This window comes from Oncorhynchus clarkii, chromosome 7 (genome assembly GCF_045791955.1).
Source record: "Oncorhynchus clarkii lewisi isolate Uvic-CL-2024 chromosome 7, UVic_Ocla_1.0, whole genome shotgun sequence".
Taxonomy (NCBI): domain Eukaryota; kingdom Metazoa; phylum Chordata; class Actinopteri; order Salmoniformes; family Salmonidae; genus Oncorhynchus; species Oncorhynchus clarkii.
Window position 1 is genome coordinate 78,320,244 of NC_092153.1, and position 23,172 is coordinate 78,343,415.

General features: G+C 43.7%; 1 protein-coding gene across 3 annotated transcripts in view; it reads left to right on the forward strand.

Moving 5' to 3' along the window:
* LOC139413880 (acid-sensing ion channel 1) overlaps positions 1 to 23,172 on the forward strand; it is a 318,403-nt gene that overhangs the window by 255,144 nt on the left and 40,087 nt on the right. For 2 of the 3 annotated variants that reach the window (XM_071161718.1, XM_071161716.1), the window contains one exon: positions 18,964 to 19,114. In XM_071161718.1, coding sequence (XP_071017819.1) covers positions 18,964 to 19,114 — 151 coding nt within the window. Of the gene's footprint in view, positions 1 to 1,989; positions 3,299 to 18,963; positions 19,115 to 23,172 lie in introns of those variants that run through there. The other variant, XM_071161717.1, reaches the window with a different exon arrangement.

Below are 23,172 nucleotides of genomic sequence, written 5' to 3' on the forward strand. Positions count from 1 at the left end.
CAAACGCAGCCTCCATGATACATCATATTGTAGATCCCTATACAAACGCAGCCTCCATGATACATCATATTGTAGCGTTTCATTAAACCAAGGAGATACCGATTACTGGGATACAAATCCTGTAAATACCACGTTTTCATTTTTCACATTCGATGTAGACACACTCCTACAGTCCAGATGATTATCACACGTCATTTTGAAGTGAGTAATCCACGGAGAACAAAAACACGGAATGTCTTTAAATGGACATTGATATGCTGTAGCAAACAGGGAAGAGAGATTGACTTGAGTGAATGGAGTATATATGCACACACATACAGGTCTGACATGCCTGCCAGATGACTTTGTAAGGGTCACAGACTCTGAGCACACACACACACGCAGTCAGAAATACTTGACAAAGCTAGTTGAAGCCCGACTGACATCCACCTTGAGTCTAAACACTTCACAATGGATACCCATTCAAGCATGAAACAACTCCCTCACCGTCACCAGCCAATGTCCCGGAGCACAAATGTCAGGTGAATGTCTCTGTAATGGCCAGACCTGGATTCAAATACTATTCAACACGTTTGATTGTTTGCTTTAGCCTGCCTGGAGTGACCAGTGAATGTGGTTTACACTTTTGCAACTATTCAATTGATTCCATTAAGCCAAACAAGCTCAATCAAGCCCAGCTAAAGTATTTGAAATGATTTAAAATACTATTTGAACCCAGGTCTGGTGACGGGCATTTCAGAATGTGCAGACCAGTTCTCAGATCACATAAACCGTTAGTGACAACATGGAGAGAGGAAGGTACTCTAAACTTTATTAAAAAGGAAAACCCACGTTGGTGATGTTTTATAAGAAAATATCAAAGGAAAAAAAAAGGACATTTTAAAAATAAAAGCAACTACTATCTTCAAACCACATTCTTATCAGAAAGATCAGATGGGTGTAACAACAACAACAAAATATGATAATAATAATTAAATCAGTAACAAGTAACACTTGTCTACCTGTTCAGAATTCAACCTGTGTCAGGGGTAGTGTTGTGTTGAGGTCAGGGGTAGTGTTGTGTTGAGGTCAGGGGTAGTGTTGTGTTGAGGTCAGGGGTAGTGTTGTGTTGAGGTCAGGGATAGTGTTGTGTTGAGGTCAGGGGTAGTGTTGTGTTGAGGTCAGGGGTAGTGTTGTGTTGAGGTCAGGGGTAGTGTTGTGTTGAGGTCAGGGGTAGTGTTGTGTTTGTTAGTGTTAATGTCAGTGGAGGCTGCTGAGGGGAGAACGGCTCATAATAATGTCTGGAATGGAGCTAATGGAATGGCATCAAAGACCTGGAGGCCATGTGTTTAAAATACATGATACCATTCCACTGACTCCACTCCAGTTATTACCACGAGCCTGTCCTCCCCAATTCAGGTGTCACCAACCTCCTGTGGTGTACATTAATTCCCTGTGGTGGAATTAAAGATTTCTGCCAATGACCTCTTAGCAACAGATAAAGCATTGGGAACAGTACAATGTATGTGATTTTCCTTGTTCTAAAAGTTGGAGTTGGCTAGATAGGGGCGGCAGGGTAGCCTAGTGGTTAGTGCGTTGGACTAGTAACTGGAAGGTTGCAAGTTCAAATCCCCGAGCTGACAAGGTACAAATCTGTTGTTCTGCCCCTGAATAGGCCACATTGTAAATAAGAATTCGTTCTTAACTGACTTGCCTACTTAAATAAAGGTTAAATAAAAAATTGAGGGAAAGACGTGTGGTATGGAAGAAGAGTTGTCAAGTTGGAGTGTGAAATATGTGTTGTGGGAAAAGCCTGCGAATAAGAACTGGATAAAGTTGTTGTCTTTGAATATGAACAAAATCAAATGATTCAACAAGTCAAAGGATTTAAAGAGGAAGGTGTCTATAGAGTGAGTTCACTAATTGGAATGAGAAATGGTGGTGAGATGATGGAGAAGGAATGGTGAGATGAAGGAGGGATGGGGGATTTTTATTTTTATTTATTTCACCTTTCTTTAACCAGGTAGGCTAGTTGAGAACAAGTTCTCATTTACAACTGCGACCTGGCCAAGATAAAGCAAAGCAGTGTGACAAAAACAACAACACAGAGTTACACATGGAATAAACAAACGTACAGTCAATAACACAATAGAACAATCTGGAGGGATGAAGAGGGAATGGGGGATGAAGGAGGGATGGGGATGTGTGTCCTTTGCATGCAGTGCGATGTTGTCATATGATGACCGTTTGTTTCTCTGAATTGGAATGGGTTGTTCAAACCGCACGTGACATACACTTTCTTCGGTCCTGCAACTGCACCGGAGACGCGACATTTAATAATCTTGAACAATTTGGCTACTTTATACCTGGGCTACCCCGGGAATAGGGAGCGTTCTCTCTTCCTATATGGTGACAGAAGAAGAGCAGTGAGCACCTCTCACAGCCTCACAGGCACAGCCTCCTACTGGCAGACTTTCAATAGAAAGAGCTCAGCGCTTGAGCTCAGGAGAGGATAGCGCGCGTTCTAACCAGCACAAAGATTTCCCTGGATGACTCTCCCAACAATAACTAATTGACAAACAGACAGATCTATCTTGATTGGGGCTTTGACTCCATGGTCAATGCGGGACCGGGACTGATGCCAGCCCATCAGCGGTGGTCGGGTCGGTCTTAATCCTTACACTCCCTAGTCTATCTCTCCAAAATGTGTCAGTGCGATTCGGTACCGAAAGCCAGCAGAACGCCGGGCTCTGTCGCGGAAGCCGGGAAGCTGTTCCTGAAACACACCACTTTCCACGGCCTGAGACATGTATTTCTGAGCGGATCCTACCCCCGAAGGCTCGCCTGGCTGTTGGCTTTCCTCACAGCTCTCGCGCTCCTCTTCACCTGGTCCTCAAACCGGGTCCGGTACCTGCTTTCCTCTCCCGTGCACACCAAGGCGCATATGGTGTACGCCAAACGTCTTGTTTTCCCCGCTGTGACCATCTGCAACCAGAACCTCCTCTTACCACGTCGCATGAAGAAACCGGACATATTCAGCGCGGGAAGGTGGTTAGGACTTCTAGGGAGGAACTGGCAAGTGTCCCCCAGCGCCAGGGACGCGCTCACACCCGGGACCGACCATGACATCAGCAGCAGCAACGAGCCGCCCTGGTCTCCGCTCTCTCGGATCCTGGACTTCAACCACTTTTTGCCGCCTCCCCTGGAGTCTCAGCCGTCCATGCAGCAGCTCCTGGACCGCCTCGGCCACCAGATGGAGGAGATGCTGCTTTACTGCCGCTTCCAGGGAGAGCTATGCGGGCCTCGCAACTTCAGCACCGTGAGTCTATGGACAGCAACACGAAGTTAGGTTTACAGCATGCAATGACTGATATAGATATTGTTGATAAGCTGCTGCAACATGTTGTAGCCTATTGGTATTTAGGAGATAGTAATAATGTTGTTTGGACTAATTATGTCATCAGGCCTATTGTTATGTTTTGAAGTGCTCTGGGCTTGGAATTGATTTGGAGTTGTAATTGCCAAGCCAACAAGAGTGGATTTCTATTCCTACTTTAGCCCGTGCTATTTAACATACCAGTATTCTACCTCGTGCTCTGTCTATATAGTCAGTGGGTATACTGTCATACAATCTATTATGAAGATTTCACTTATAGAAAACTAGCCAGTTGTGTAACTGTCTTTGGATGATGGTTATGGATATATACAGGCTTAAGATAACCCTATACACAGAAAACACAGACAGACAGACAGACAGACAGACAGGCAGGCAGGCAGGCAGGCAGGCAGGCAGGCAGGCAGGCAGGCAGGCAGGCAGGCAGGCAGGCAGGCACAGACAGACAGACAGACAGACAGACAGACAGACAGACAGACAGACAGACAGACAGACAGACAGACAGACAGACAGACAGACAGACAGAGACACAGACTGGCAGTTCAGTATGAGATACCGGTAATTGGTTCTATCTACGATCTATCCTAATATGTTCTGTTGCACTGTGCTGTATATGAAGGGTCTCTCACACACACACACACACACACACACACTACAGGTCAACAAAGTGATATCCAGAGCGTATATTAAGTTTACGTTTTTCATTCAGATTGCCTCATTTAAAGAAGAATTTTCACATCTACAGGTATAAATTCTTCATTTGAGCCAGTTTGCTACAGCAGGAAAATAATCCTGCAGCAACAGGACATGTTAATTATTATGTGGATTATATTTAATGGGCACTTATTTTTTTTTTTATTTTTTTATACCCTTTTTTTTTATCTTGTCTCATCGCTTAAACTCCCCAACGGGCTCGGGAGAGGCAAAAGTGGAGTCATGCGTCCCCCTGAAAACATGACCCGCCTAACCATACTCCTTAAAAGCTCTTAAGGATCCGCACCTTGTTTTCAATTTTCTCCTAAAATGACATACCCAAATCTAAATGCCTGTAACTCAGGCCTTGAAGCAAGGATATGCATAGTCTTGGTACCATTTGAAAGGAAACACTTTGAAGGAATGTAGGATAATAGATCCGGTAAAAGATAATACAAAGAAAAAAACAACTGTTCTTTTGCATTGTTTTGTACCATCATCTTTGAAATGCAACAGAAAGGCCATAATGTATTATTCCAGTGCAGCTGCAATTTAGATTTTGGCCACTAGATGGCAACAGTGTGCGTGTATAAAGTTTTAGACTGATCCAATCAACCATTGCATTCCTGTTCAAAATGTTGCATTAAGACTGCCCAAATGCGCCTAATTTGTTTAATAATAACTTTTCATGTTCAAAACTGTGCACTCTCCTCAAATAATATCATGGCATTCTTTCACTGTAATAGCTACTGTAAATTAGACAGTGGTTAGATTAACAAGAATTTAAGATTTCTGCCAAAATCAGATATGTCTATGTCACGGGAAATTTTCTTGTTACGTACAACTTCATGCTAATAGCATTAGCCTACGTTAGCTCAACCGTCCCGTGGAAGGGACTCCAATCCCGAAGAAGTTTTAACACCCGCCAGTTTAACCTGGAAGCCAGCCGCACCAATGTATCAGAGGAAACACCGTTCAACTGGCGACAGAGGTCAGCCCGCAGGCCCACCAGAAGGAGTCGCTAGAGCGCAATGAGCCAAGTAAAGGCCCACCGGCCTAAGACTCCCTTAACCCGGACGATGCTGGAACAATTGTGCACTGTCCTATGGGACTCCCGGCCACTGCCGGTTGTGGCACAGCCTGCAATGAACACGTGTCTGTAGTAATGCCTATAGCAGGGCCTTAGACCGCTGCGCCACTATGGAGCCCCATTAATGGACACTTTTGTAGGGGTTTATACGTTTTGTGTAAGGAAAATTGTCAGAAATTTCGATGTGGAAATTACAATCTTCGGAAGCCTTTTTAAACCTCAAACACACTACAAGTTTTAAATGTCCTGCATTGCAGCAAAGTTCTCCAGTAACTGAGCATCTGAGCATGAAGATGATCTGGGATCAGCCTACCTTTGTGGCTCTGCTGATCTGAGTACTACAGATCTGGGATCAGCCTACCTTTGGGGCTCTGTTGATCTGAGTACAACAGATCTGGGATCAGCCTACCATTGTGGCTCTGCTGATCTGAGTACAACAGATCTGGGATCAGCTCTGCTGATCTGAGTACAACAGATCTGGGACCAGCCTACCTTTGTGGCTCTGCTGATCTGAGTACAACAGATCTGGGATCAGCCTACCTTTGTGGCTCTGCTGATCTGAGTACAACAGATCTGGGATCAGCCTACCTTTGTGGCTCTGCTGATCTGAGTAAAACAGATCTGGGATCAGCCTACCCTTTGACTCTTAGATCAGCAGAGCCACAATGAAGAGAAAATAGTCATCGCTCCCGGCTCTCTCTGGCTGACAAGTCAACTTTAGCGAACAGCTTGACAGAGCGGTTTCCTTTGATTGGAGCACATTGTTTTGTGTAGAATAGCCTTGGGCTCGCAGACCAGTTCTCACTTTGGAACTCGTTGAAGTATTAATTAGAGAGAGACAGAGAGAGACAGAGACAGAGAGAAGCCCAGTAATTATCAAAATCCAGAAAAGAGACGTTAAATTCTACAACCACCTAAAAGGATGTGATTCCCAAACCGTCCATAACAAAGCCATCACCTACAGAGAGATAAACCTGAAGAAGAGTCCCCTAAGCAAGCTGGTCCTGGGGCTCTGTTCACAAACACAGACAGACCCCACAGAGCCCCAGGACAGCGACACAATTAGACCCAATCAAATCATGAGAAAACAAAAAGAGACTTGACACATTGGAAAGAATTAACAAAAAAACAGAGGAAACTAGAATGCTATTTGGCCCTAAACATGACTGATCCAAACTTAAGGAAAGCTTAGACTATGTACAGACTCAGTGAGCATAGCCTTGCTATTGAGAAAGGCCGCCGTAGGCAGACATGGCTCTCAAGAGAAGACAGGCTATGTGCTCACTGCCCACAAAATGAGGTGGAAACTGAGCTGCACTTCCTAATCTCCTGCCCAATGTATGACCATATTAGAGACACATATTTCCCTCAGATTACACAGACCCACAAAGAGTTAGAAAACAAACCAAATTTTGATAAACTCCCATATCTACTGGGTGAAGTTCCACAGTGTGCCATCACAGCAGCAAGATTTGTGACCTGTTGCCACAAAAAAAGGGCAACCAGTGAAGAACACACACCAATGTAAATACAACCCATATTTATGTTTATTTATTTTCCCTTTTGTATTTTAAACTATTTGCACATCATTACAACACTGTATATATATAATATGACATTTGAAATGTCTTTATTATTTGTGTGAATGTAATGTTTACTGTTACATTTGATTGTTTATTTCACTTTTGTTTATTTTCTACTTCATTTGCTTTGGCAATGTTAACACATGTTTCCCATGCCAATAAAGCCCCTTGAATTGAATTGAATTGAGAGAGAGAGAGAGAGAGAGAGAGAATGTGTCAAATGGTGTGTCTATATAAGTCATTCTGTACAAGGCTGTATTCACTTTCTCTGGTAAGAATACAAATATTCACATTGTCTAGTATGATTCACGTTAATCTTGAAATAAGTTTGGTATCTCTCAGTCTCTGACTCGCTTTTCACTGTAGTCTAGTTGAACATAAAACATGGTAGTCTAGTTGAACATAAAACATGGTAGTCTAGTTGAACATAAAACACTGTAGTCTAGTTGAACATAAAACATTGAAGACTAGTTGCACATAAAACATGGTAGTCTAGTTGAACATAAAACATTGAAAACTAGTTGAACATAAAACATGGTAGTCTAGTTGAACATAAAACATGGTAGTCTAGTTGAACATAAAACATCGTAGGCTAGTTGAACATAAAACATGGTAGTCTAGTTGAACATAAAACATGGTAGTCTAGTTGAACATAAAACATGGTAGTCTAGTTGAACATAAAACATGGTAGTCTAGTTGAACATAAATTATCGTAGGCTAGTTGAACATAAAACATGGTAGTCTAGTTGAACATAAAACATTGTAGTCTAGTTGAACATAAAACATGGTAGTCTAGTTGAACATAAAACATGGTAGTCTAGTTGAAGATAAAACATGGTAGTCTAGTTGCACATAAAACATGGTAGTCTAGTTGAACATAAAACATGGTAGTCTAGTTGAAGATAAAACATGGTAGTCTAGTTGCACATAAAACATGGTAGTCTAGTTGCACATAAAACATGGTAGTCTAGTTGAACATAAAACATGGTAGTCTAGTTGAACATAAAACATTGAATAGAATACCCGTAGAATAGAAAATGACAAGGAAGGATATAATATGGCAGGTCAATTTTAGTGTTACAAAGTATTGTTATGTAGAGGTAACAGCATTTCGATGGTTTTATATATTTATTATGTCCCCCAGAACGTCTGGAAAGCAACAGGTTTGTTGTAGCCTGTGTGAAAGAAATACATTTGCAAATAGTCATTGTCGTCGTCGGTGTATCTGTTAGTTTCTGGAGAACCCAAACCACTTGATGTACTTTACTGAAAGACATGATGACGCTCTCTCTGTGTCTCTCTCTCAGTGTCTCTCTCTCTCTCTGTGTCTCCCTCTCTGTGTCTCTCTCTCAGTGTCTCTCTCTCTCTCTGTGTCTCTCTCTCAGTGTCTCTCTCTCTCTGTGTCTCTCTCTCTGTGTCTCTCTCTGTGTGTCTCTCTCTGTGTCTCTATCTCTGTGTCTCTCTCTCAGTGTCTCTCCGTGTCTCTCTCTCTGTGTGTCTCTCTCTCTGTGTCTCTCTCTCTCAGTGTCTCTCTCTGTGTCTCTCTCTCTGTGTCTCTCTCTCAGTGTCTCTCTGTGTCTCTCTCTCTGTGTCTCTCTCTCAGTGTCTCTCTCAGTGTCTCTCTCTCAGGGGTCTCTCTCTCTGTGTCTCTCTCTCCGTGTCTCTCTCTGTGTCTTTCAGTGTCTCTCTCTCAGTGTCTCTCTCTCTGTGTCTCTCTCTCTGTGTCACTCTCTCCGTGTCTCTCTCTGTGTCAATTCAATTCAAGGGGCTTTATTGGCATGGGAAACATGTGTTAACATTGCCAAAGCAAGTGAGGTAGATAATATACAAAAGTGAAATAAACAATAAAAATGAACAGTAAACATGACACATACAGAAGTTTCAAAACAATAAATACATTACAAATGTCATATTATATATATATATACAATGTTGTAACAATGTACAAATGGTTAAAGTACACAAGGGAAAATAAATAAGCATAAATATGGGTTGTAATTTACAATGGTGTTGGTTCACTGGTTGCCCTTTTCTTGCGGCAACAGGTCACACATCTTGCTGCTCTGATGGCACACTGTGGAATTTCACCCAGTAAAAATATGAGATTTTATCAAAATTGGATTTGTGTCTCTCTCTCCGTGTCTCTCTCTGTGTCTCTCAGTGTCTCTCTCTGTGTCTCTCTCTCAGTGTCTCTCTCAGTGTCTCTCTCAGTGTTTCTCTCTCAGTGTCTCTCAGTGTCTCTCTCTCTCTGTGTCTCTCTCAGTGTGTCTCTCTCTCTGTCTCTCTGTGTCTCTGTGTCTCTTTCTCAGTGTTTTTCTCTCTGTGTCTCTCAGTGTCTCTCTCTCTGTGTCTCTCTCTCAGTGTCTCTCTCAGTGTCTCTCTCAGTGTTTCTCTCTCAGTGTCTCTCATTGTTTCTCTCTCAGTGTTTCTCTCTCAGTGTCTCTCTCTGTGTCTCTCAGTGTCTCTCTCTCTCTGTGTCTCTCTGTGTCTCTCTCTCTGTGTCTCTCTCTCAGTGTCTCTCTCTGTGTCTCTCTCTTTCAGTGTCTCTCTCTGTGTCTCTCTCTCAGTGTTTCTCTCTCTGTGTCTCTCTCTCAGTGTCTCTCTGTGTCTCTGTGTCTCTCTCAGTGTCTCTCGCTGTGTGTCTCTCTCAGTGTATCTCTCTGTGTCTCTCTCTCAGTGTCTCTCTCTGTGTCTTTCTCTCTGTGTCTCTCTCTCAGTGTGTCTCTCTCTCTCTCAGTCCCAAACTGCACACTATTCCCAGCCTACGTAGTTCACCATTTTTGACCAGAGCCCAGGCATTATATAGAGAATAGCAGAGATGTGGAATAGAGTCACGTGACATGGACTGGAGTACTACTCAAGTCACAAATTGTTCTACTTGAGACCTGACTTGAAAAAAAGAAAAAACACTTGCTACTTGACTTCGATTTGAGCTTCTATGACTTGTGACTCAACTTGGTCTTGAGCTGTATGACTCGAGCGACTCGATTTGTCATCTCGCGCACAATTTAGGCCCGATCTGTCCTTTATTTTTTCGGAGAGGTGCTGGTTCTGTGCTTTCTGTTATGTGTCTTGGCCAATCACATTCACGGAAGTCACAAGTTGCGCAGGCCGTCAACAAGCACCTCGCCGCGCCGCTCCACTCTCTTCCGGCTGGCTAGGATACCTTGACTAGATTGACTGTGTTGCTTTCTACTTACAGTTGCATAGGCCTACACGATGCAGACCTGCATAAAGCAAGCTCATCCCAGTGACTTCTATTATCCAATTGCAATGGTTGTTTCTGTGTCTATGTAAAGGAAAACCCCTGTTAGTCTAGGTTTAATGTAATTCATATGAACTAGTAGAAGGTTTCTGCAGTTTGACACAGTTTTCCTTCTCCCAAGTGCCATGCATTTTCCCAGAAGTTCTTTCAAACCATGTGACCTGTTTAGAACATATCTGTATACCTAGGTGGAAGGTAGCCTAGTGGTTAAGAGTGTTGGGCCAGTAACCGAAAGGAGACTGGTTTGAATCTCTGAGCTGACTAGGTGAACAATCTGTTAGTGTGCTCTTGAGCAAGGCAACTTAACCCAAATTGCTCTGGATAAGGGTGTCTGCAAAACATTTTTATATGGTTTCAATGTCCGTATAAAACCCTTTTTACAACTAACTAATCACGGTCAGACCCTTTATGGTCCTGATTTATTGTATACCTGCTTAGGTTACCAGATTAGGAAAAGCTCAGCGCCTCAGGGAAAAAAAATGTCCTCATCACTCTGGGACCTGTGCCACCTCTGGATCAGGGCATCATTGGTCCCAGAATTCGGTACAGTCGGGTTCAAAGACTATGTGGTAGTTCAAAGACTAGGTGGTAGTTCAAAGACTAGGTGGTAGTTCAAAGACTAGGTGGTAGTTCAAAGACTAGGTGGTAGTGGGGGGAAAAGGATGTAGTTTGTAAAACATGTGGATCCAAGATGACTGATGCATTGCAATTGCAATGACATTTCTATAAAACACTTCATCGTTGACTTGAGGACTCAAAACCCCAAATTAGGGACATGTGATGTGACTCGACCTGAGCTGTGGAACATGGGACTTTACTTGAGACTCGCCCATTATTGGAACTTGACTCAAGACTCGAAGGTTAGGACTTGAGACTTGCTTAGGACTTGCAAAAGTGTGACTTGATCCCATCTTTGGTGACTAGTGTGCCATTTGGGACGTATCCAAGTACTTCAGTGGGCTTGGGTACAATAGAGGAGCCTAGAGAAGCGTCCCAAATCACACCCTATATGATGCACTACGTTTAACCAGAGCCCTATGGGCCCTGGAGCCCTCAATAAGGAATAGGGTGTGATTTGAGTTTCAGACTACCAGTCTTTCAGTGAGCCATTAACGCTGCTGTCCCCAAGGTCGTCACAGCACCCACCGCTTCAACTCGCCATCTCTCTGTTACCACAGCAACTCTGTGTATGCTGTGCTTTTACACACACACATGGACACACACACGGACACACACACATCCATGCACACACACACTGTCTTATCATTCTTGTCTTGATGGGTGATGTACATCTACAAGCTGGAGAGTAAGTGGCGATGGGTGGGGACTTTCTAATGTATGAGCTCCTCCTTCACCCTCTCACTCCTTCATACTCTCTCTCTCTCTCTATCATTCCTTCACTCCTTCACTCTCTCTCATTCACTCTCTCACTCCTTCATACTCTCTCTCTCTATCATTCCTTCACTCCTTCACTCTCTCTCATTCACCCTCTCACTCCTTCACTCTCTCTCTCTCTATCACTCCTTCACTCTCTCTCATTCACCCTCTCACTCTTTCATACTCTCTCTCTCTCTATCATTCCTTCACTCCTTCACTCTCTCTCATTCACCCTCTCACTCCTTCACTCTCTCTCTCTCTATCACTCCTTCACTCTCTCTCATTCACCCTCTCACTCCTTCACTCTCTCTCTCTCTATCACTCCTTCACTCTCTCTCATTCACTCTCTCACTCCTTCATACTCTCTCTATCATTCCTTTACTCCTTCACTCTCTCTCATTCACCCTCTCACTCCTTCACTCTCTCTCATTCACTCTCTCACTCCTTCATACTCTCTCTATCATTCCTTTACTCCTTCACTGTCTCTCATTCACCCTCTCACTCCTTCACTCTCTCTATCACTCCTTCACTCTCTCTCATTCACCCTCTCACTCTTTCATACTCTCTCTCTCTCTATCATTCCTTCACTCCTTCACTCTCTCTCCTTCACTCTCTCTCCTTCACTCGCGCTCCTTCACTTTCTCTCTTTCACTCTTGCTCTCCTTCACTCCCTCTCCTTCACACTCTCTCCTTCATACTCTCTCTCTCTCTCACTCCGCTCTCTGTCATTCACCCTCTCACTCCTTCACTCTCTCTCCTTCACTTGCTCTCCTTCACACTCTCTCCTTCATACTCTCTCTCTCTCTCACTCCGCTCTCTGTCATTCACCCTCTCACTCCTTCACTCTCTCTCCTTCACTCTCTCTCCCTCACTCTCTCTCCTTCACTCTCTCTCATTCACCCTCTCACTCCATCACTTTCTCTCATTCACCATCTAAACTCCTTCACTCTCTCTCCTTCACTTTCTCTCTTTCACGCTTGCTCTCCTTCACTCGTTCTCCTTCACACTCTCTCCTTCATACTCTCTCTCTCTCTCTCTCTCTCTGTCTCTCACTCCATCACTTTCTCTCATTCACCCTCTCACTCCTTCACTCTCTCTCCTTCACTCTCACTCCTTCACTCGCTTACTTTTTCATTCTACCGCTCTGTCGTTCTCTCACTCTATTTTCTCTCTGGCTGATCTCTTAATTAAAACTGTCCTATATAATTGCAGCTCTTCCTGATTCCTGACCAACCTCAGACTATTCCACGTGAACATTTTAGTGGCAGCAGGATATCTTTCTGTTCCATTTCAGCTGCAGACAGAGCATTAATGGCTGGTGAAAAGATGCCTGGTCTGGCTGATGAAAAGATACGCTTTTCATCTGTCTGGCTGGTTGGGCTATTCATTCAGTGGTGTGATGATGTTTTGGTTTTGCGATCCATTCAGTCGTGCAATGATGCATGGAGGTAGAAAACACTGTCTCTGTAGTAGTTGAAGAATCAAACCTTTCCATTAATGTTCCATTGGTAGACAGCAGCATCTCCCAGATATAGAGTACAGAGGCTAGCATGTACTAATAGCCATTCAATGGTGTGATTATAAAGGTTGAGGTGGAAAACACCGTCGCTATTGTAGTTAGAGACAACTAAAGGCACTGACATTTTCATGTGGGTGGTGTGGTTTGTCTTTGTGTGTGATTTGTACAACCACCCTTGACCCGGGTTGAATAGGTCAATGTTTTCTTAGGGCGCATGCATTCGAAATGGCACCCTACCACCTATATAATGCACTACTTTTAACCAGAGCCCTATGCGGGCCCTGTTGACAAGTAGTGCACTATATAGGGAGCAGGGTACAATTTGGAACATGTACACCCTTGTTCCCCTTCCTACTGAGCCATAATGATAATCATGAATGTCATTATATTGCAGCTAGGAAATACTACAGACTGAAAGGAGTGTCAGATCCTTTGTTTTTAGTGATGATTCTCTGCTCTGGAGTCAGTCCTCATCATCAGGTCTGGAGTCAGTCCCTCCTCATCACCAGGTCTGGAGTCAGTCCCTTCTCATCACCAGGTCTGGAGTCAGTCCCCACCACCAGGTCTGGAGTCAGTCCTCACCACCAGGTCTGGAGTCAGTCCCTTCTCACCACCAGGTCTGGAGTCAGTCCCTTCTCACCACCAGGTCTGGAGTCAGTCCCTTCTCACCACCAGGTCTGGAGTCAGTCCTCACCACCAGGTCTGGAGTCAGTCGCTTCTCAGCACCAGGTCTGGAGTCAGTCCTCATCACCACCAGGTCTGGAGTCAGTCCCTTCTCACCACCAGGTCTGGAGTCAGTCCTCACCACCAGGTCTGTAGTCAGTCCCCATCACCAGGTCTGGAGTCAGTCCTCATCACCACCAGGTCTGGAGTCAGTCCCTTCTCACCACCAGGTCTGGAGTCAGTCCTCACCACCAGGTCTGGAGTCAGTCCCTTCTCACCACCAGGTCTAGAGTCAGTCCTCATCACCAGGTCTGGAGTCAGTCCCTTCTCACCACCAGGTCTGGAGTCAGTCCCTTCTCACCACCAGGTCTGGAGTCAGTCCCTTCTCACCACCAGGTCTGGAGTCAGTCCCTTCTCACCACCAGGTCTGGAGTCAGTCCCTTCTCACCACCGAGTCTAGAGTCAGTCCTCACCACCAGGTCTGGAGTCAGTCCTCACCACCAGGTCTGGAGTCAGTCCCTTCTCACCACCAGGTCTGGAGTCAGTCCTCACCACCAGGTCTGGAGTCAGTCCCTTCTCACCACCAGGTCTGGAGTCTGTCCCCTCTCACCACTGGGTCTAGAGTCAGTTCTCACCACCAGGTCTGGAGTCAGTCCCTTCTCTTCACCAGGCAGCTGCTGCTGCAGTGAGTCCCTTCTCACCACCAGGTCTGGAGTCAGTCCCTTCTCTTCACCAGGCAGCTGCTGCTGCAGTGAGTCCCTTCTCACCACCAGGTCTGGAGTCAGTTCTCACCACCAGGTCTGGAGTCAGTCCCTTCCCACTTTACTCTGCCAGCCAGCCCCAGTCACACTTCTGTCTTAAGGTCAAACCTCATATTACTATGGGTGACATATTGCAGGGGGCATTTCATTAAATGTTGATACGTGCGTCTCTTGAGAGGTGTCAGTGCCAATATCTTAGGCCCGCTGTGCAAAGTCATTTTTTTTCTTTGTCACGTGACAGTTCCCGATTTTCAGAAAGGCTGGAAGGCTACAGCAAAATCATTCATTTCTGCCACAAATACTTCCGTTGGAGGTTTGTCAAATAATCCGTTTTACTTCGCCCTTCATGTAATCAGTCCGTCCTTGAGTATCGTGTATCTTCTGGTCTTCATGTGTCCTTTATTCAAAAACAGCTTTTTGAAATACAACAGGCCCTTGTTGTTGACTCCACCAAGAATCAATACATGCAAAACATGGATATTTATCTCAACCTTGTTGTGCCACTATAAGATGCCGTACATAAGAGACAACATTCTTTACATACGACAGATAAATAGTCTTCTACCATTAGCTCCTTTGATGCTCTCAGTGTAACGACATTCAGAGGAAGAAGGTGAGGACCAAGGTGCAGCGTGGTACGTTTATTTTGAACTGAACACTGAATTTAAAAAAACAACAAAGAGAAACAACATAAACAGTTCTGTCTGGTGCAGACACAAAAACAGAAAGCAACTACCCACAACCTAAGGTGGCAAAACAGGCTACCTAAGTATGATTCCCAATCAGAGACAACGAAAGATAGCTGTCCCTGATTGAGAACCATACCCGGCCAAAACATAGAAATACAAGAACCTAGACATACAAAGATAGAATGCCCACCCAAATCACACCCTGACCAAACAAAAACAGAAACATACAAAGCAATCTACGGTCAGGGCGGGACACTTTCTGAGAGCCTTGGGATTTAGATTTATTTAACCCTTCTTTTACCAGGTAAGTTGACTTGAGATCACATTGTCATTTACAACAATGACCTGGGGAATAGTTTCAGGGATGTGTCCCTAATGGCACCATGTTTCTTATATAGGGTGTGCGTTTGTACTCGGGCCCTCCAGAACACACTCACGGTACTATGTAGGAATAGGGTACAATTCGGGACGATCACTTAATCAGGTTCCTTGACCGAGTTGGAGGAACATTCGATGTTGGAGCCTGAGCCTTCCTTTTCCATTTCACTGATGTCTTGAATGTGATTGCACCTCCATTCGTTCACTACCCGTCATGTCTGAGGCAGCCTCCCCACCAGGCTGTGTCGTTTCCACTTTTGCCCTCCCGTTGCGCCACAGTTTGCTTGGCCAACTTGTAACATCGTCCCAGAATCAGCTTAGGACGCTACTACACAGGCAAAACCTTCTCGTGAAACTTTGATTTCAATGTGTGTGCTCTTTTACAGTAACTAATAGGCGTTTATGATACCACATTTAGGATGAGTCTCTCTGTGTGTCGGGATCAAAGAGCTTGAACAGTAATATTAGCAGAGATGCTGTTGCCACAGTTTGGTATAGTTGTCTACCCCTGTGTTGTTCTTGTTGTAGTTGTTGTTCTTGTTCTTGTTGTTGTAGTTATTCTTGTTGTTGTAGTTGTTGTTGTTGTTCTTGTAGTTGTTCTTGTTGTTGTAGTTGTTGTTCTTGTTCTTGTACAGTGCCTTGCGAAAGTATTCGGCCCCCTTGAACTTTGCGACCTTTTGCCACATTTCAGGCTTCAAACATAAAGATATAAAACTGTATTTTTTTGTGAAGAATCAACAACAAGTGGGACACAATCATGAAGTGGAACGACATTTATTGGATATTTCAAACTTTTTTAACAAATCAAAAACTGAAAAATTGGGCGTGCAAAATTATTCAGCCCCCTTAAGTTAATACTTTGTAGCGCCACCTTTTGCTGCGATTACAGCTGTAAGTTGCCTGGGGTATGTCTCTATCAGTTTTGCACATCGAGAGACTGACATTTTTTCCCATTCCTTCTTGCAAAACAGCTCGAGCTCAGTGAGGTTGGATGGAGAGCATTTGTGAACAGCAGTTTTCAGTTCTTTCCACAGATTCTCGATTGGATTCAGGTCTGGACTTTGACTTGGCCATTCTAACACCTGGATATGTTTATTTTTGGACCATTCCATTGTAGATTTTGCTTTATGTTTTGGATCATTGTCTTGTTGGAAGACAAATCTCCGTCCCAGTCTCAGGTCTTTTGCAGACTCCATCAGGTTTTCTTCCAGAATGGTCCTGTATTTGGCTCCATCCATCTTCCCATCAATTTTAACCATCTCCCCTGTCCCTGCTGAAGAAAAGCAGGCCCAAACCATGATGCTGCCACCACCATGTTTGACAGTGGGGATGGTGTGTTCAGGGTGATGCGCTGTGTTGCTTTTACGCCAAACATAACGTTTTGCATTGTTGCCAAAAAGTTCACTTTTGGTTTCATCTGACCAGAGCACCTTCTTCCACATGTTTGGTGTGTCTCCCAGGTGGCTTGTGGCAAAGTTTAAACGACACTTTTTATGGATATCTTTAAGAAATGGCTTTCTTCTTGCCACTCTTCCATAAAGGCCAGATTTGTGCAATATACGACTGATTGTTGTCCTATGGACAGAGTCTCCCACCTCAGCTGTAGATCTCTGCAGTTCATCCAGAGTGATCATGGGCCTCTTGGCTTCATCTCTGATCTGTCTTCTCCTTGTATGAGCTGAAAGTTTAGAGGGACGGCCAGGTCTTGGTAGATTTGCAGTGGTCTGATACTCCTTCCATTTCAATATTATCGCTTGCACAGTGCTCCTTGGGATGTTTAAAGCTTGGGAAATATTTTTGTATCCAAATCCGGCTTTAAACTTCTTCACAACAGTATCTCGGACCTGCCTGGTGTGTTCCTTGTTCTTCATGATGCTCTCTGCGCTTTTAATGGACCTCTGAGACTATCACAGTGCAGGTGCATTTATACGGAGACTTGATTACACACAGGTGGATTGTATTTATCATCATTAGTCATTTAGGTCAACATTGGATCATTCAGAGATCCTCACTGAACTTCTGGAGAGAGTTTGCTGCACTGAAAGTAAAGGGGCTGAATAATTTTGCACGCCCAATTTTTCAGTTTTTGATTTGTTAAAAAAGTTTGAAATATCCAATAAATGTCGTTCCACTTCATGATTGTGTCCCACTTGTTGTTGATTCTTCACAAAAAAAATACAGTTTTATATCTTTATGTTTGAAGCCTGAAATGTGGCAAAAGGTCGCAAAGTTCAAGGGGGCCGAATACTTTCGCAAGGCACTGTAGTTGTTCTTGTTGTTGTAGTTGTTCTTGTTGTTGTTCTTGTTGTTGTTCTTGTTGTTGTTCTTGTAGTTGTTCTTGTTGTTGTTATTCTTGTTGTTGTTGTTGTTGTTCTTCTTGTTTTTGTTGTTGTTGTTCTTGTTTTTGTTGTGTTGTTGTTGTTGTTCTTGCTGTTCTCTGGTAGATAAAGTTTACTCTCTACACAGAAGCTGGTGTATTAGACCCCAAGGATTCATTGGGCTGAACAGCCCAACATTTTATTGGGCAAATCCCAAATGGCATTCAGTGTATCCCTTAGTGCACTACTATAACCTACAACGTTGTATATACAGTATAGTGATGGGGGAACAAAATTGACACAGTTACATACCGCAAAATTATTTTTGGATGATATTTTATAGATATTTGACTCCAACTAAAAAAATATGATTATTATTTTTTTGTGACTGTAGGTAGCGTTAGCTAAAGGTACCTGTACCTGTGCCAAAACTATGGTATTTTTCATCCTATAGCTTGTTCTCCATCTTCTTTGTAAATAGTGAGCCAACATGTTTTCAGAACTTTTATTTCCATTACTGATCAAATGTCTCTCTCTTGTCTCTCTGCAGTAGACATACGGTTTAGCAATATGTTTGGAACATCAAATTGCACTAAAATTCCAGTATCAAATCGCAATACATATAGAATCATGAGAATCTCAATACATATAGAATCATGAGAATCTCAATACATATAGAATCATGAGAATCTCAATACATATAGAATCATGAGAATCTCAATACATATAGAATCATGAGAATCTCAATACATATAGAATCATGAGAATCGCAATACATATAGAATCATGAGAATCTCAATACATAGAATCATGAGAATCTCAATACATATAGAATCATGAGAATCTCAATACATATAGAATCATGAGAATCTCAATACATATAGAATCATGAGAATCTCAATACATATAGAATCATGAGAATCTCAATACATATAGAATCATGAGAATCTCAATACATATAGAATCATGAGAATCTCAATACATATAGAATCATGAGAATCGCAATACATATAGAATCATGAGAATTGCAATACATATTGTATGGGCACCTAAGTAACGTGATAAAATTGTATCGTGAGGTCCCTGGCAATTTCCAGCCCTACTATATAGGGAATAGGTTACCATGTGTCTCTGGTCAAAAGTAGTGCCCTTTATTGGGAATTGGTTGCCAAATTGAATCACAGACATTGCTTTGTTCTTCATTATATTGCTGCCACTCATTGACAGCCCTTTGTCTCCTTCTTGTTGTTTCAGATCTTCACTCGTTATGGGAAATGCTACACATTCAACTCTGGTCAAGATAACCGCCCGCTGCTGGTGACCATGAAGGGAGGGATGGGTAACGGACTGGAGCTGATGTTGGATATACAACAGGATGAATACCTGCCAGTCTGGGGAGAAACAGGTAGGGAGGGAGGGAGGGAGGGAGGTGATGGACATCCAACAGGACGAATACCTGCCCGTCTGGGGGGAAACAGGTAGGGAGGGAGGGAGGGAGGGAGGTGATGGACATCCAACAGGACGAATACCTGCCCGTCTGGGGGGAAACAGGTAGGGAGGGAGGGAGGGAGGGAGGGAGGGAGGGAGGGAGGGAGGGAGGGAGGGAGGGAGGGAGGGAGGGAGGGAGGGAGGGGTAATGGACTGGAGCTGATGTTGGATATACAAGGATGAATACCTGCCAGTCTGGGGAGAAACAGGTAGGGAGGGAGGGAGGGAGGGAGGGAGGGAGGGAGGGAGGGAGGGAGGGAGGGAGGTAATGGATATCCAACAGGACGAATACCGGTCAGTATGGGGAGATACATGGAGGGAGGGATGGAGGGGGGTGAGAGGTAGGGAGGAAGGGGGAGGGAGGAATGCAGGGTCAATCATCAAATCTTCACAGATCTTCAAGATGGCATAAGGAGGGAGTGGGGCTAATATTCCATCTTGGAGTTAGGGAAGTATGTGGTCATACCACAACAAACCTTGAACTAAAAAGTGATTTTTTTGAAGCCAAGTACTCAAGTATGTCAAACATGCAGTGTTTATAAATGTGAAACCACTTCAAAAGAGTCAACAGAGAACAAACATTAGCTACTTGCAAAGGAAAGGAAGATAGGCAGGCAGACAGACAAGAAAACTAGTCCATGTAGAATTGATTTCCAAACTCTCAGTTTCAAAATCAGCTTTAATGAATCTGTTTTTAAAATACTATCAAGCGCTCAAAAAACGCTGATATTTCCAGAAGACAAATAATATCATTGGGAGATCAGAAGCTTCACAGTAAACACATGTTCCTCTTCGCCAACTATGAATCTCGCTCTGGAAATTCAAACCTCGACACAGTTGGACCACAGCTGCAGTGAAAACGGTACATTATCGACTCTTTGTAGATCGAGACGGATTGGGGTCGATTTATCGAATGCTTCTTTACTGTCGTTTAATTGTACCTCTTGTCAGGAATGCTTAGTTTCTGCATGAATCAGATGAAAGGATATGGCGGTAGTCCGATGAAATCAATACAGTGCTTCTCTCTGCCACTGTGTGTAGACGTAGTGTCTGTGTGTAGACGTAGTGTCTGTGTGTAGACATAGTGTCTGTGTGTAGACGTAGTGTCTGTGTGTAGACGTAGTGTCTGTGTGTAGACGTAGTGTCTGTGTGTAGACGTAGTGTGTGTAGACGTAGTGTCTGTGTGTAGACGTAGTGTCTGTGTGTAGACGTAGTGTCTGTGTGTAGACGTAGTGTCTGTGTGTAGACGTAGTGTCTGTGTTTAGACGTAGTGTCTGTGTGTAGACGTAGTGTCTGTGTGTAGACGTAGTGTCTGTGTGTAGAGTAGTGTATGTGTGGAAAGACTAGGGTTGCACATTTTGGGGAATATCCAGAGGTGGAAACTGTTCGTGGGAATTAACGTAAATATATGGGAATTTACGGAAATATATGGGAATTAACGTAAATATATGGGAATTAACGTAAATATATGGGAATTAACGTAAATATATGGGAATTAACGGAAATATAATGATAATTAATATTTATACCATTTAAATGTAGATGTTTTTTGCATTGGATATACTGTATTTACCATATCATATGGAGACTGAAACATAATCATTTTACCTCATCATAAGTAGACATATGAAATCCTTCCAATAGAAATGTAAAAAATGACTTAGTTACGAATTTAACTTTAATTAAATGACTTGACTCTTCACATGGGATGATTTCACTGAACAACAAAAGAAAGAGGATATTGAATGATCCCCAATGATCCATCGCATCTCCCAAAAACGTTTTCAACATACACCTGTAAAATTATTGTCTAGAAACTAAAGTTTTGGTTGTCTTCCTCTCAGGCTTCTATGTCTTCTCCCTGGACCTCCTCAATGTCCACCTCTTGAACATCAGACTCTGAGGCCTCATCTACTCTATCACTTTCCAACCTTGTTGAGGATGGCTTGTTGTCAGGCTCAAAAAGCCTCAAATTTGCCCGGATGGCCACCAATTTTTCAAACCTTGTATTAGTCAGCCTGTTGCATGCTTTGGTGTGTGTGTTTCCAAACAAGGACCAGTTGCGCTCTGAGGCGGCTGATGTTGGTGGAATTTGGAGGATGATTGAGACAACAGGGGAAAGAGGCTCAGATCCACAAAGTCCCTTCCACCAGGTGGCTGATGACATATGTTGGCACGACTGCCATATTGCATCTCCATCCCAAAGCCCTTGCTTGGAAGTGTACTACGCCAGACTGCCAAGAACCTTGCCCTCATCCAGGACAAGGTGTCGAGACATGGTAGTGATGACACCATAGGCCTTGTTGACCTCTGCACGAGACAGGATGCTCTTGCCAGAATACTTGGGGTCCAAAATGTACGCTGCGGCGTGTATGGGCTTCAGGCAGAAGTCTTCATGCTTTTTGATGTATTTCAGAACTGCAGTTTCCTCTGCCTGGATCAACAGTGAAGTGGGCAGGGCAGTACGGATTTATTCTCCTACATCTGCAAGCAGAGTCTGAACTTCAGACAGGATGACATTGTCTCCTTCAATCCGTGCAATGGCTACTGCTATAGGTTTCAGGAGTTTCAGGCTGCTTACCACTTTCTCCCAAAATACAACATCCAGAAAGATCTTCTTGATCGGGCAGTCCATATCGGCAGACTGTGATATGGCCATTTCTTCCCCTCCAGGAGACTGTCAAACATGATGACAACACTACCCCAACGGGTGTTGCTGGGCAGCTTCAATGTGGTGCTCTTATTCTTCTCACTTTGCTTGGTGAGGTAGATTGTTGCTTTAACTCAATGACCCTTCACATATCTAACAATTTCCTTCGTTCTTTTGTAGAGTGTATCCATTGTTTTCAGTGCCATGATGTCCTTGAGGAGCTAATTGCATGAGCAGCACAACCAATGGGTGTGATGTGAGGGTAGGACTCCATGTTTGCAGCATTGTCTGTCACCAGGGCAAATACCTTCTGTGGTCCAAGGTCATTGATGATTGCCTTCAGCTCATCTGCAATGTAGAGACCAGTGTGTCTGTTGTGCCTTGTGTCTGTGCTCTTGTAGAACACTGGTTGAGGGGTGGAGATGATGTAGTAAATTATTCCTTGCCCACGAACATTCGACCACCCATCAGAGATGATTGCAATACAGTCTGCTTTCTCTATGATTTGCTTGACCTCCACTTAAACTCTGTTGAACTCTGCATCCAGCAAATGAGTAGATAAGCATTTCTTCGTCAATTCTTCATTCGTATTCCAATATTGAGGCCAAATATGCTATTTTTAACAATGTAGCGGTGACAGATAGCAGTGAAAGGAGGAACCTAGGTTCTGAGGTGCCCTGCTCAAGGCCCTGGAATGTTCCCTTGGCAATCACTAAAATATCTCTGTATCCCCTCTCAAGAAGAGCAGTGACTTACTGGTGATATATATCTGATGCTCTCTTCTTTTATTATAATTGTTTTTTTTTACCCCAATATCATGGTATCCAATTGGTAGTTAGTCTTGTCCCATTGCTGCAACTCCCGTATGGACTCAGGAGAGGCGAAGGTCGAGAGCCATGCATCCTCCAAAACACGACCCAACCAAGCTGCACTGCTTCTTTGCACAATCGCTTAACCCAGAAGCCAGCCACCAATGTGTCGGAGGAAGCACCATACACCTGACCCCTGGCCCGCCACAGGAGTCGCTAGAGCGTGATAGGACAAGGACATCCCTGCCGGCCAAACCCACCAGAAACAATTGTCAAGTAAAAGATACAGTATACGTCAGTGGTTCTGCAATAAGTAGGGCAGAGAGTTGCAGTAAGAAGGGATCAAGTGAATCAGCCCCTATGGATTTATGATCTGTAGCAGAGCACTTAGTCCATCATACATATCAAATGGTTGAAAGGAAAATAAAGTCTGTGACTCTATTTGTGCATCACTGGGCTCCCGAGTGGCGCAGTGGTCTAAGACACTGCATCTCAGTGCTAAAGGTGTCACTACAG